The sequence below is a fragment of the Rhinolophus hipposideros genome (genome assembly GCF_964194185.1).
Source record: "Rhinolophus hipposideros genome assembly, chromosome: 24".
Taxonomy (NCBI): domain Eukaryota; kingdom Metazoa; phylum Chordata; class Mammalia; order Chiroptera; family Rhinolophidae; genus Rhinolophus; species Rhinolophus hipposideros.
In genome coordinates this window covers 21,772,600-21,785,909 of record NC_138070.1, presented here as the reverse complement: position 1 = coordinate 21,785,909, position 13,310 = coordinate 21,772,600, and the positions used below count along the sequence as shown (strand labels likewise).

Genomic DNA, 13,310 nt, shown 5'->3' with positions numbered 1-13,310 from the left:
AACATACTTTCTTAACCTTTGACTATAAGCTATGTGACAACCAGAGCAATTGAAACATTTAGTTAAAGCCTGTACCTACGAGATTGGACAATTAAGTTCGGGAACTCATCCTAGAAAAAGTGCTACATACCTCATTGCTGAATATCACTAAGGTCACCTTGGAAGCTATGCACTGACGCCAGTGCCTAGTCTACTCTTTAAAGCAATTTTGGAACTCTTTTTCTGGACTGGCCATCAGAGCTGTCGTCGTATTATCCTTGATGTTCCTGGATGTCATCAAAATGTCTTCCTTTCAATATTTTCTTTATCTTCAGGTAAAGAAAGGAGTCATTGACCAGATCAGGTGAGTAGGGAGGGTGTTTCAATTATTTGAAACAAACAAACAGTTATTTGTTTACTGGCTAAAAACTCCCTCACAGACAGTGCCGTGTGAGCTGGTGCATTGTCGTGATGAAAGAGCCGTGAATTGTTGGTGAAACATTCAGGTCGTCTAACTTTCACGCAGCCTTTTCAGTACTTTCAAGTAGTAAACTTGGTTAACTGTTTGTCCAGTTGGTACACATTCATAATGAATAACCCCTTTGATAGCAAAAAAGGTTAGTAACGTTGATGCAACAAGTTCACGAACTTAATTGTCAGAACTAGTATATTCTAAAATTAAATTATTTAATTCTAGCTGCCAACATTGCTAGGGGAATTAAAATCACAAGAGGCTTGGCTGCAGTTGGTTGGGAGGGGAAAATCTGAACAACAGCTCTTCTGGTCAAGACTCAGTCATGCGGGGCCTTAAATGCTAAACCAAGGGTCTGTAAACCATGAACAGGAATGGTGTGCTCAGATTTTGTTTTAGAATAACATTCTGGCTGCTGGTGGGCATTGTGAGACAGGCTAGTTAGCATGTTGTTAGGCAGACAGGAAGGTCCCTGGTAAAATAAACAAAGACAGCCATATCCTGAAATTTTAGGTTCTAAAATAACTCCTTTACTCCAGGACAAAATGTAACAGCGCGTTGACGTTAATAAATTATCTCATAAATCCCTTTTGGCTGGACAAACGGGAGTGGATCTGATATATAGGAATGGATTATTTTGCTCATCCCTTCAGGATGGGCAAACAGAACAAACCTGACCGACAAATTCCATTAAAAGGCGCCAGCTCCCCTTCCCCAAACAGGCAAGGGAAGGTATAAAAGTAAGAGCTTTTGCCTCAGTCATGGGACACCCCATTCGGGAACCCCTTCTGCTCGGGAGCTGCATTTCTTTGCTTTTTAATAAACTATCTTCTTTTACAACTCGTCCCCTCTCCCTGGGCCGCGTTTCCATTCTTCGGTTTCACAAGACACGATCCCGGCACTCACTCACAGAAAAAATCTCCTGCATTAGTTGGATTGGAGGGTGGCCAGGGAAGAAGCAGGGAGATTGGATATTGCAGTAATCCAGCCGAAGGCGACATGTAAAGAAGGGTAGATCACTGACGGGCGAGCTGAACATGTTCCTTCCAGCCTGGAGAGGACTGCAGCACAAGGCCAGCGAGGCACTCTCCTGAAAGATAGGTCTTCCTTAGCTGGGGAGCATAGGGACCAGGGAGGCCAAGCTCTTCTCAAGTTTTCCAGTAACTGATCCTCTTGCCAAATGGCTTTTTCCAACCCGTGAGTTTGGGGGTGATATGGGAGAGCTCCCTCACTGTAAAAGTTTGAAGACTCCCTCACTATAGAAGGCTGAAGCCTCCCTCACTATAGAAGTTTGAAGTCTCCTTTTCCCTAGTTACTTAGCTCCTTAGCCCCTGGTTTCAATCACTCTTCTAATCAGTTTCTTCCTAAATTATATAGTGCTCCTAACCTAAATCACAGAAAGTTCTCACCTCTGCCTAATAACTACTTAAAAGACTGTGAGCTATAATCATTGGAGCCCAACATTCCCCCAAGCCACTCCAGACCTAACTCTTGGATAAATAAACACCATCCCAGAAAACAAATGTGTTTTAACACTCCTCCAGGCCAGTCCATACCTTACCCCTGGGTGAAATCAAGATAATTGGGCTTCAAGTCCTACTCTTGGAGCCAGCACTTTTAATTTATCAACTAACGTACAGCCTCATGTAGAGGCTGTCAGGATACGATTTAACATCAGATAGGGCGAGGGTTTCGTGAATCCCCATTAGGTAGGGACAGCTCTACCCTTTTCTCAGCTTGAAGCAGATACGGAAGAGACCTCCCATCCCTCAACTCCCCACAGAGATTTATGGGGATCACATCTGTCAGGAGAAATAAGGCAGGCAGTTAAGAGACAGGTAATAGGGTCTTTGCATTCCTGTACGTCCAACACAATCTATGAGGAGCACTGCCTGGAGACCTCCCAAATTCTTCCCTTATCTGCCCTAACCATTATCCACTGTGAGGAGACTAAAAGACAATAAATTAGACCAGTCCTGTGCAGTAAAGGGATACAACGACCTCCCTCTCATCCTAGCCTCATTATACCACCATTATAATATCATACATATGCCTGGTAGTTCATTAGTATCATTGTGACAGACTGAATTCTGGAAAGGGACATGTGCAGTGTAAGAAAATGGGGTAATGGCCCCTTATCAATCACAGGTGTCAATCAAGCGGTCCCGGTCTGCTTTGGGAGAGGAACAGCCCATCCCAGAGAAAAAAAGATAAAACCCCTAAGCTCCTGCAAGCTGCTGCCTCTTGAGCATTGAGCTTTTTTTCTTTTTTCCCTTTTTCTTCCCTATTCTTGTGCCTCTTCCCACCCACCACCACTCCGGTTCAAGCTGTTGTTTCTCAGTCTAGTTGTGTAGGACACAGCTTCCTGGCCCAGGCTGGTAGTATGAGTCTTGCTCTTCGCCTGGCTGAGGAGGTGAGTCGCTGGTTGGTGGTCGGCCGCTCACAGCAGCTCACGGCAGCTCACGCCAGCTGCCGGCTGCTCACGCTGGCTGCCACTGCTCCTGGCAGCACACGGTAGCCCACAGAAGCACAGAGCAGCCCATGGCAGCACACAGCAACCTGCGGCAGCTCACACCAACCTCCGGCTGCTCATGGTAGCCCAGCTCCAGGGAGAGCCATTGTTCACAATCTTAGCTGTAGAGGGCGCAGCTCATTGGCCGGTGTGGAAATCGAGCTGGTGACCTTGCCTTCAGGGCGCTCCACTTGAGCCACCGGGCCTGCCCAAGCATTGAGCTTTAAGCCCCTCTTGGGCCTTGCCTTTGCTCGGGGCCTGCTCCAAACCTTTTGGAGTATACTTTCTCTCTTAATAATAATGCCACCTTGAGCCTTGAGCCCTTGAGTCCTTTGAGCCTCCGGAGGCTTGCTTTTGCTTGGCGACTCCAAATCTTTTGGAGTGTACTTTTTCTCCTAAAATGCCACTTTGAGTACTGAGCCTTAAGCCGCTTTTCTCAGTGTTTGGCCTGCTCCTAATTCTTTGGAGTGTACTATCTGTTCTAATAAACTTTCCTCTTACCACTTTACTTCTGTGTCTCGTTCAATTCTTGACTTGAGTTGCCAAGAACCTGGACACCCCATCAAGGAGAGCCCATCCTTTGGTAACGTATAGGTAAAGTTTCCCAGTTTTCCTCCCCAAGGCCCAGGTTTGATCCCCGATTTGAGAGCCAAGCCGGAGTGGCTAAGACTCCCAGTTTTGCATGGGCCTGGGTTTGACCCCTGGTGTGGAAACCAAGCCTGGACATCGCTCCAAGAAGGGCCCACTCTCCAGTAACGGGCGTTGTCTTAACTCAGGAAGCTCTCTTAGAGAATGGGGCATTATAACCACTAACCTGGGGAGCTCCAGAGTCACAGTTGGAGGGACTTGGTCCTGCTGAATATAAGTGGAGAAGTTCTAGGCCCCCTGAAAAACCTCTAAATGAGCCCCACAGGCTTTTGCTCCAGGGAGGGGGATCAGCTGGAGTATAATGTATATGACCTGTTAAAAGTGAACTGGCATCTTAAGATGTTTAACCATAGAGCTGGGAGGACTACGGGTGGAGCAGGGCCCCTTGTTAACTCTCCAGTCTAGACTTCCTGTTGAACTCTAAGGTAACCTAGTGGGGGGGGGATGTCAAAAAAAGAGGGATTTATGTTGGGCTCAGGGATTTTTTGCCACGTAGGACTGACCTCTGGGCGTGAGCGTGTTTGTACTCCTTGGTGGTTCGGTTTTCTTTTCTTGTTCCGAATACACTGCTTTTCCTTTGGTGGATTATCTGGAGAATTATTTTGGCCAGTGGCCAGATCCCGGAGGATTGGGGAGGGGCAGCTAATTCTTTCCTGGAATGTGGGTTAGGCCTCCGCAGAGAGCAAGTCTGCACACCCTCCCCAAACTCCACCCTGGGCACCGCCCCAGGCCCCGGGGACGCTGCAGCACCTCCTCTCTCCTCCTCCTCCTCCCTTTGTGTTCTCAGGAGCCATCCAATGGGCGGGGAGGGCGTGGCCAAGCTCCAGTCGAGGGCTTCGCGCGTGTGTAGGCTCGGTCGTCCGACGGTTCTTGCCCGCCGTTCGGGTCTGTTCCCTGGGTCTGCCTGCCGCCCCCGCCATGGGCCTGGAGCTCTACCTGGACCTGCTGTCCCAGCCCTGCCGCGCTGTCTACATCTTCGCCAAGAAGAACCGCATCCCCTTCGAGCTGCGCACGGTGGAGTTGCTCAAAGGTGGGCGGGGCAGTCAGGCGCGGAGGGGGTGGAGAGGTAGGGGGTGGGGGCGGAGTCTGGACCGCTTGTGCAGAGCGACCTTAGCCCGCCCGCGCGCCTAACCGTCCGGCTGCGTGTAGAGACAGACGGGTAGACAGACTCTCCAGCGAAGAAACCACAGTAACAATTATCAGTTGTGTATTTTTAAAGAGCTTTGACCTTTGCCTGCCTTGACCTTTGCCTAGTGAATACTAAACATTCTTTAAAATACAGGTTAATAAAACTCCAAGCTAGAGAGCATTGGAGTTTGGGGGGTGGGGATGGGGAAGTGGAATGGGTGCCCCAGTACCTCGACACTAGGGCTTGGAGAAACCAATGAAACTGCCTTCTCATTTCCTAGTAGGAGTAATCGCCATCTCTGAGTTTCTGCATCTGCTGGTCTCCTCATTCCTACCTATCCCTGCCTAGGTCTCCAACACTTTTACAGAATTCGGTGGAGGGGGCAGGGCTGTAACTGAACAGTAGGGCAAGTGTGGGATCCAGAGCCCCTTGGGCAGGCCAGGAGGGAGGCCCCTGCTTGCCTGAGCCTGCCCACTTTCTGTCTTTGGTTCCCCCAACCTGGGCCACCAGCTGCTACGCTGCCACCTTGCTCTGCCTTTCCAGCTCTGCTTGGAATGGGGGCTGGGCACAAAGGCAGTTTCTGGAGGCAGACTGGGTAGTGGTGATTCTGTCCACTGAGAAGGGCAGAGAGGCCCACAGGGGTTCTTGTGGCCAGACTGGAGCCAGTTTCTACTGAGGCCCTCGGACTCCATGCACATTAAGTGGGGTACCCTCTAGCACTGGCCCCTGGCTGGGGAGGTATGCAGAAGTGAGTCAGACCTGGACCCCATTGGGGAGGGCGCCTTAAAAGTTTGGCACAGGAAATAAAGAAGAGCTGAGCTGCTGGAATCTGGGTGGCTGAATGGGGCAGAAGTGTCTGGTAAGAGCAAGGCTGGACTGAGGGCTATGAGCAGGTGTGGCAGGAGCTCTGTGGTGTGTACAGCTCATTCTGCCGGCGGCGTAGGAAGATGGATTGCAGGGGTCAAGCTTACAGCCCAGGATGGAGGCTACAGTGTCTGACATAGCTGTGTATGTATTTGTGTGTATTACAGCTCCAGGGAATCTCTCCCCTCCTCCCGGGCCCAAGTCAAGATGCTGTTTGGCCCAAGTTCCAAGGGGGAGGACACAGGAATAGTGGCCCTTTTGGTGGGGTCAGGATCTGTGATTTGGTGACCAGTGGAGTGGCCTCCTTTCTTTGATGTCCCACCAGGATAGGGGTCGCAGAAAGGTCCTGGATGTTGGGTGCAGGTGTGCAGAGAGACCTTGGAGGGCTCAGGGTTCTCTCACCACCTCAATGGTTTCTTCCACAGGCCAGCACCGCAGTGATGCTTTTGCCCAAGTGAACCCCCTGAGGAAGGTGCCAGCCTTGAAGGATGGGGAGTTCACCTTGGCTGAGAGGTAATGGGTCCCTGGATTTTTGCATGACATCGTGTGGCTAGTCAGCCATCTGTGCGTCCACTATGGATGGCTTGGATCATGGTTTGTGTGCCCTGAGCACCAGGGTGGAAAGTGGCTTGAAGTAGGCAGAGGTGCCCGGGGTGGGGAAGGGCACCTGGCCTTGCTCCTGGTGTATCATGCTTTGGATATGTTGGGAACTGGTACTGGAGTTGCTTTCATCCTTTAATGATTCATGCTGGGCACTCCTTTTGTGGAAGCTTTCCCTGAGCACACCTTACCCCCTTCTGAAGTCCCATGACACTCTGTTTTTCAACTTGGTGCCCTTAGTTCAGATGATGGGATGGCCCAATATAGAGCTATGGGACCTTGGGCAGTCACCTAAACTCTGAGCCTCACATTCCTACTCAGCTCCATGGAGGTCGTGAAATGATCGACTCACACAAGTTGGGGAAAGACATGTCAGGAGCAGAGGTCTGCCCCATCCAGGGCCTGGCCCCTGTGGAGTAGCTGAAAAGTGACTGGGACATCTCCCACTTCCGCCGTGCCTTCCAGTGTGGCCATCCTGTTGTATCTGAGCCGCAAGTACAAGGCCCCCGAACACTGGTACCCTGAGGACCTGCAGGCCCGTGCCCGCGTGGACGAGTACTTGGCATGGCAGCACACAGCCCTGCGGAGTAGCTGCACCCGGGCCATGTGGCAGAAGGTGAGCCCCAGGGGGCAGGGACCCCTCCCAGGATGGTAAGTGAAAAAAAGTCAAAGTAGGAAGAAATGAGGGGACATTTCAGTAAGTGTTGATGTGGTTTCTGGGTCTGCAAGGATTTCTAAGCCTAAGAGCAATGGAAGACTTAAAGAAGTACCTCATCGGCTTTACCCATGCAATGAAATTTTGTCTAAGGACAAAAACAGTTAAATTTAAAACAAGCTAAAACCTGGGAAAGATCTTGGCAAAGATGCATTAGAAAGAAGTAACGTTCTTAATATTTAAGATGTTCTTAGAAACCTGTTAGACAAAGACACAGAAGGAAAATAGGCAAAGGATACAAGCAGCGATTTAATGGAAGGACAGAGAGAAATGTCAATAGATGGATGAAAACCTATTTCACCTCAGTAAAACTCAAGTAAATGCACATTAAAATAGCATGCACATGGGGCGGCTGGTTAGCTCAGTTGGTTAGAGTGTGGTGCTCTTAACAACAAGGTTGCTGGTTCAATCCCCACATGGGCCACTGTGAGCTGCGCCCTCTACAACTACAGTGTTCCCCCGAAAATAAGACCTAGCCAGACAGTCAACTCTAATGCATCTTTTGGAGCAAAAATTAATATAAGACCCGGTCTTATTTTACTATAAGACTGGGAATATAATATAACATAATATAAATATAATAATATGTAATATAGTATAATAATATTGGGTCTTATATTAATTTTTGCTCCAAAAGACACATTAGAGCTGATTGTCCGGCAAGGTCTTGTTTTTGGGGAAACAGTACATTGAAACAACGGCCTGACTTGGAGCTGATGGATCCTGGAAAAACACGCTTGAATGAAAAAAAAATAAAGGGGGGGTGGAGGGGCTGCTGGATGGCTCAATTGGTTAGAGCGCGAGCTCGCAACAACAAGGTTGCTGGTTCAATTCCTGCATGGGATGGTGGGCTGCGCCCCCTGCAACTAAAGATTGAAAATGTTAAAAAAAAAAAAAGAAAAGAAAAGAAAAGAAAATGTTGACTGGACTTGGAGCTGAGCTGTGTCCTCCACAACTAGATTGAAGGACAACGACTTGGAGCTGATGGGCCCTGGAGAAACACTGTCCCCCAATGAAATTTATTAAACAAACAAACAAAACTAATACCAGGCAAATGGAATCCAATTATTAGAGTTTTTTAAAAAAGAAAAAATTGCATGCACATACCATTTTTATTTATCAAATGTGCAGGTATTTTTGAAATGTGTACGCTGAGTAATTATTTGTAAAGTACTGGCACACAGCAGGTGCCCTATGTATGTGAGGGAGCATGAGGAGGCATGCTCACATTGCTGCAGGTAGGGTACCCCTGTTCTAAGGGCCATTTGGCAAAAAGTAGGCTTCCATTGCCTTGAAAGTGTCTTCCTTGAGCCTCTAGGGTCTGGGAGAGGAGCCCCCTCAAGTTGGTGAGGGCAGAAGTCTGTTGCATTTGAGGAGAGAGTGTAGACTTGCTCCTCAACCTGTGATCCATAGACCAGGAATGCCAGCATCACCTGGCGGCTCCGTGGAAATGCAGTCTCGGGCTCCACCCAAGCACACTGATTAAGAATGTGCACTTGAATCACATCCCAGACGGATTCGCAGGCACATTCCCATTTGAAAAGTCTGGGTTGGGTAGGGAGTGGAGATAGGAAGGCAGCTGCACTGGTGAGAGCCTGGTGGTGAGGCCTTTGTGGTGAGGGCAGTGGGAGCCATGGAAGGCTTTATACAGGGAGAAGATATGGGCAGACTGAGACTGCAGAAGGATTCCCCTGGCTGCCATGTGTGAGGACCCAGGTAGAGGTGGGGGCTGTCCCTCTATGAGTAGGAGATGAGGCTTGGGCACGTGGTGGTTGTAGGTGGAAAGCAGTGGGTAGCAGTGAGAAGAAATCCAAAGGACTGGTGATCGATTAGATGAGAACAGAACCAGATTGGGCTTTGGGCTGAAACTCAGCCCTCTCCCTGCCTGCCCACCCACCAGATGATGTTCCCTGTGTTCCTGGGTGAACGGGTGCCTCCTGAGACATTGGCATCTACTCTGGCTGAGCTGGACAGCTGTGTGCAGCTGCTTGAGGACAAGTTCTTGAAGGACCAGGACTTCCTCACGGGGCCCCATATCTCAATGGCTGATTTGGTGGCTATCACAGAACTGATGCATGTGAGTACTGTGGGGTGGAGTGACCCACCGGGAAGTGGGGTGTCCTGGGAGGGAGCCAATGTACCATCTCATGTCTCCCTTTGTGGCTGTGGGACCCTGGATAAGTCATTTCCCCCTCTGAGACTCAGTGTCCTCACCTATAAAATGGGACTTCAGAGCCCCACCCTGCAGGGATATTGAGGAGCTTCTCAGTGTCTCCTGGGAGAGGACCCTCAGCTTATCAAATGTGGGGCAGAGGAGGGAAAATCCACCTGATAGATTCCTAAACCAGGTCATGCTACCTTGTGCTTAACCATGCCCAGCCCTACCACCTGGCTCCCTCTTCCGATAGCCCGTCAGTGCCGGCTGCCAAGTCTTCAAAAGCCGACCCAAACTGGCCGCTTGGTACAAGCGTGTGGAGGCCGCAGTGGGGGAGGAACTCTTCCAGGAGGCCCATGCAGTTGTCATGAAGGCCAAAGACCTGCCTCCAGCAGACACTGCCATGAAGGAGATGCTAAAGCCCTTGGTGCAGGTTTTGTTGCGGTGATCAGGGGTGGGGCCTCTGCAGAGCCACCAAATGGAAACTCTGTTGTCAGAATAAAGAGATGGAGCTGCCTTTCTCCTAGGCCATGAGCAAGACACTCTGTACAGTCTCTGGTTCCCAGTTACTCCATGCATCAAGCCTGCATTCCTTCTTTTGTTTGTCTTCTCACTCCACTCCTGCCCTTTCCACTTCAACTTCCATGTGACCTCTGGACAGAGCTTTAGTAAACATGTATTTGACCCTATCTGTCCTCCTCTTGAAACTTTCCGTCTTGCCTCACTGCCCTGAGGCTATAGTACAGGTCATTGAACTTTGCATCCAGGCAAAGCTCCCACTCCAGGCTGCCCTCTTCTGGTTGCACCCATCACTTCCCGGCACCCCCCTTCCCCCCAGCTTTCTCCTTAGCCTCCTGGGCTTGGCTCATGCTGATTCCTTTGCTTACAGGGCCTCTCTTTACCTTCTTTGCCTGCTTTATCCCCCTACCCTCCATCTTTTGGCACTTGTCACTCTGCACTAGTGCTTCCCTCCCTCTGTCCTGGCAGAAAGCTGCTTCTCTGCCCCCTTGGCTGAGCATGTGTCACAGATGGGGGTTGACACTGTGAAGAGATGTTTGAGTTAGGAATGGCCTCCGTCTCTTGGGTCTCTGGAGTGACACTGTCTCTGAGTGGGGTTCAGGCTGGTGCATGAACCTTCTTGCAGTCAGGGAAGGTCCAGGTTATTTCCTGGCCCTCCAGGTGTTGCTGAGAAGCCTTGCTCTCCTAGGCCTACTTGTAACCTTGACCACTGTCGTCTCCATGCCCCATTCTGGGTTCTAGATTTTCCACCTGTCCTTGCTCTTTCCCTTCAGGACTGTCACAACCTACCTGTCTTGTGTACCAGATTCTCTGATATATGAGTTATCCAATAAACTGCTAATGGGACAGGGTCATGAACAGACAGAGCCTCTTGGCCTATCTACCTGCCTTCCCACGGAAGCTCCTTTAGTATGCACACTTACAAGATCTGACAATTAAGTTCATGAACTGGTTGCAATGATGTTGCTAACCTTTTTTGATATCAGAGGGATTACTCATTGAGAATTTGTACCAACTGGACAGTTAACCATGTTTACTATTTGGAAGTGCTGAAAAGGCTGCGTGAAAAAGTTAGATGACCTGAACTTTTCACCAACAATTCATGGCTCTTGCATCACGACAATGCACCAGCTCACACAGCACTGTCTATGAGGGAGTTTTTAGCCAGTAAACAAATAACTGTATTGGAACACCCTCCCTACTCACCAGATCTGGCTCCCAATGACTTCTTTCTTTATCCGAAGATAAAGGAAATATTGAAAGGAAGGCATTTGGATGACATTCAGGACATCAAGGATAATACTATGACAGTTCTGATGGCCATTTCAGAAAAAGAGTTCCAAAACTGCTTTGAAGGGTGGACTAGGAGCTGGCATCAGTGCATAGCTTCCCAAGGGGAGCACTTCAAAGGTAACAATAGTAATATTCAGCAATGAGGTATGTAGCACTTTTTCTAGGATGAGTTGGTGAACTTAATTGTCTGAGCAGTAGAATTTTAGAGTTGTAGTTGAAATTGTCCATATACACCCACATAGTTTCAATTATGTTTTCATTTACAAATCAGACAACTTCAAAACACTGATGATAGTACCATGGTTAGCCATAAGAAAAGATTTCCACGTTTTAAATAACACCTTTTGTTTTGCTTATGAAAATATAGGGTGCCATAAATATTGCTGATAATTGGACTGGGACCTGGCTCCTGCCCTCTGGTGGACAGTTTCTCACTCCGAGGCAAGGTTGCTGCAGGCATAAGACAACACAAAGGAGATGTCCGATGTCCCCGGGGTCCAGGCAGGGATGCAGTAAACCGAGGATCTTTGCCCAGCCCCACGTGTCACACACACGTGCTACCAGGTCTCCTGTTTATACTGAACGTGAAGTGGTGGCAACTCATTCAAAAAATTTTTAATTCTCTGACGATGTAACATTAAGGTAGATCCTAGGGAGGGCCCCTACAGGTGTCTGTGCGTGGGCGTAGGGGGGGCGTTTTTCAGACCTCCATCTTTGGGATAGGCCGCAGAAAGCTGCAACTCTGGAAAGCCACGGGAGACGGGAAACCTCGGACAGTGTGGCTGGATCGGGGGCGGGGCTGGCGGGGCCAGGGCTCAGCCAATGTCTCGTTAGGGGTGGGGTTACACCGGGCTGGCCGGGCTTGAGGACTTCCGGAAATCTGGGCCAGAGCACACGAAGGTTGTCTGCAGCGGTTGGGGTGCAGCCTAGGCAGCCAATCAGCAGGTGCTGTGTGCCTGCACAGCCAATGAGCAGCTCGGTTTCCGCGGCGCCCCGCCCTGTTCCTTGGTTTGGGGAACACCGACCTGGACTCCGCGGGTTTTTCCTCCGCTGCGGCACCTCACACGTCTTCCCTCCGACATGCCGTTTGTTGAGCTGGACACGAACTTGCCCGCTGGCCGCGTGCCCGCGGGGCTGGAGAAGAGGCTCTGTGCGGCCACCGCCGCCATCCTGGGCAAACCCGAGGACGTGAGCGTGGGCCAGGGAGCACGCGGCTGGGGGAGGTTGGTGGACCAGGGGTCCGGCTCTGTCCACGCCCCTACTTAACTACCATGACCCGGACTCCTCCCAAGGGCCCCAGCCCACCACCCGCCAAACTGACTTTCCGCGCTCTCTGATCTCTCATTCCCACCCCCACCCCCATCTGCTCGGTATTGCCTTCCCTAGCCATGACTCTGACCAAGGACCCCAGTCCATGCCCCTAACCCTGACCCTCCGGGTCCGCGCATCTTGGATTCCACGCTTTTCGGCCCTGAGCGTGAGCCTGGCCTGCACCGGCGTCTGGTGAAAACTTTCGTGTCCTCTGCAGCGCGTGAACGTGACCGTGCGTCCTGGCCTGGCCATGGCGGTAAACGGCTCGGCCGAGCCTTGCGCACAGCTACTTGTCTCCTCCATCGGTGTGGTGGGCACAGCGGAGGAGAACCGCGGCCACAGCGCCCGCTTCTTCGAGTTCCTCACCAAGGAGCTGAAACTGGACCAGGACCGGTGCGTAGAGGCAGGGAGAGGACACTCGAGGGATTTCTGCACGACCGGGGCAGTGTGATCCTGCCTCAGGGTCCCTCCTAAGGTTGGGGCAAAAAGGAAATTCTTCACCTTGCCCAAGAAAGCTCTAGTGCCCTGGAGACCCTTGACCCTCAGGCCCCCTAGTGGTGAGTCCACGTTCAGACTGCTAGCAGAATTGAAGGCTGTCCTGGCTTGTTGAGTGTAGTCCTGGGTGGGCCACGCTGAGGTAGGGACACTATCCATCCCCTGACATGCCTGCTGCCCTGTTGGGGGTTCTGGGGAAAACATTAATGGGGTGAGGCAGGCTTGCAAAATGCCTGGTGGGCTAAGGCAGGCTGGTCTGGGAGCCCATGGTGGGAGTGCCTAGCCTATGAGTCTTGGAGTATGAGTCATTAGCCAAGGAGCTGATGATATCTTTTTCTGTCTCCTGAAGGATAGTTATCCGCTTTTTCCCCCTGGAGGCCTGGCAGATTGGCAAGAAGGGGACGGTCATGACCTTTTTGTGATTGGCACGGAGGATATCCAGGGCGACTGAGAGTTGGCCACCTCGTCCAGAGAGGCCTGGCAGAGTGAGGGCATGGTGGATTCCAGTTTCTGGTACCCCCACATGCAGACATGCCTGTGATCTCACCGTCCTCTTCTTCCCCATCCTCATGCCAAATAAATGAAAAGAGCTTTGTCTTTCAAACATGACTTCTTTAC

General features: G+C 50.7%; 2 protein-coding genes across 3 annotated transcripts; both read left to right on the top strand.

The window, feature by feature from the left end:
* The first annotated feature begins 4,420 nt into the window (after positions 1–4,420).
* On the top strand, positions 4,421–11,512 carry LOC308492238 (glutathione S-transferase theta-3-like). 2 transcript variants are annotated; one of them, XM_081036968.1, is made up of 6 exons: positions 4,421–4,641; positions 6,030–6,117; positions 6,670–6,820; positions 8,820–8,996; positions 9,328–9,507; positions 11,254–11,512. In XM_081036968.1, exons 1-6 carry the CDS (start codon positions 4,530–4,532, stop codon positions 11,503–11,505), a joined length of 960 nt encoding a protein of 319 aa, XP_080893094.1. In that variant the 5' UTR covers positions 4,421–4,529; the 3' UTR covers positions 11,506–11,512. The 2 variants fall into 2 exon arrangements, with proteins under 2 accessions (XP_080893094.1, XP_080893095.1); XM_081036969.1 differs by lacking the exon at positions 11,254–11,512 and having other exon boundaries at positions 4,449–4,641; positions 9,328–10,454.
* On the top strand, positions 11,505–13,293 carry DDT (D-dopachrome tautomerase). Its single transcript, XM_081036983.1, has 3 exons — positions 11,505–12,074; positions 12,415–12,590; positions 13,042–13,293. The coding sequence occupies exons 1-3, from the start codon at positions 11,967–11,969 to the stop codon at positions 13,112–13,114; spliced, it is 357 nt and encodes a 118-aa protein (XP_080893109.1). The 5' UTR covers positions 11,505–11,966; the 3' UTR covers positions 13,115–13,293.
* Positions 13,294–13,310: the final 17 nt, after the last annotated feature.

Coding starts and splice junctions, on each gene's coding strand:
- LOC308492238 (XM_081036968.1), top strand. CDS start 4,530: ATGGGCCTGGAGCTCTACCTGGACCTGCTGTCCCAGCCCTGCCGCGCT. Junction 4,642..6,029: donor CACGGTGGAGTTGCTCAAAG/GTGGGCGGGGCA, acceptor TTTCTTCCACAG/GCCAGCACCGCAGTGATGCT. Junction 9,508..11,253: donor TGCTAAAGCCCTTGGTGCAG/GTTTTGTTGCGG, acceptor ATGAAAATATAG/GGTGCCATAAATATTGCTGA.
- DDT (XM_081036983.1), top strand. CDS start 11,967: ATGCCGTTTGTTGAGCTGGACACGAACTTGCCCGCTGGCCGCGTGCCC. Junction 12,075..12,414: donor TCCTGGGCAAACCCGAGGAC/GTGAGCGTGGGC, acceptor TGTCCTCTGCAG/CGCGTGAACGTGACCGTGCG. Junction 12,591..13,041: donor CTGAAACTGGACCAGGACCG/GTGCGTAGAGGC, acceptor TGTCTCCTGAAG/GATAGTTATCCGCTTTTTCC.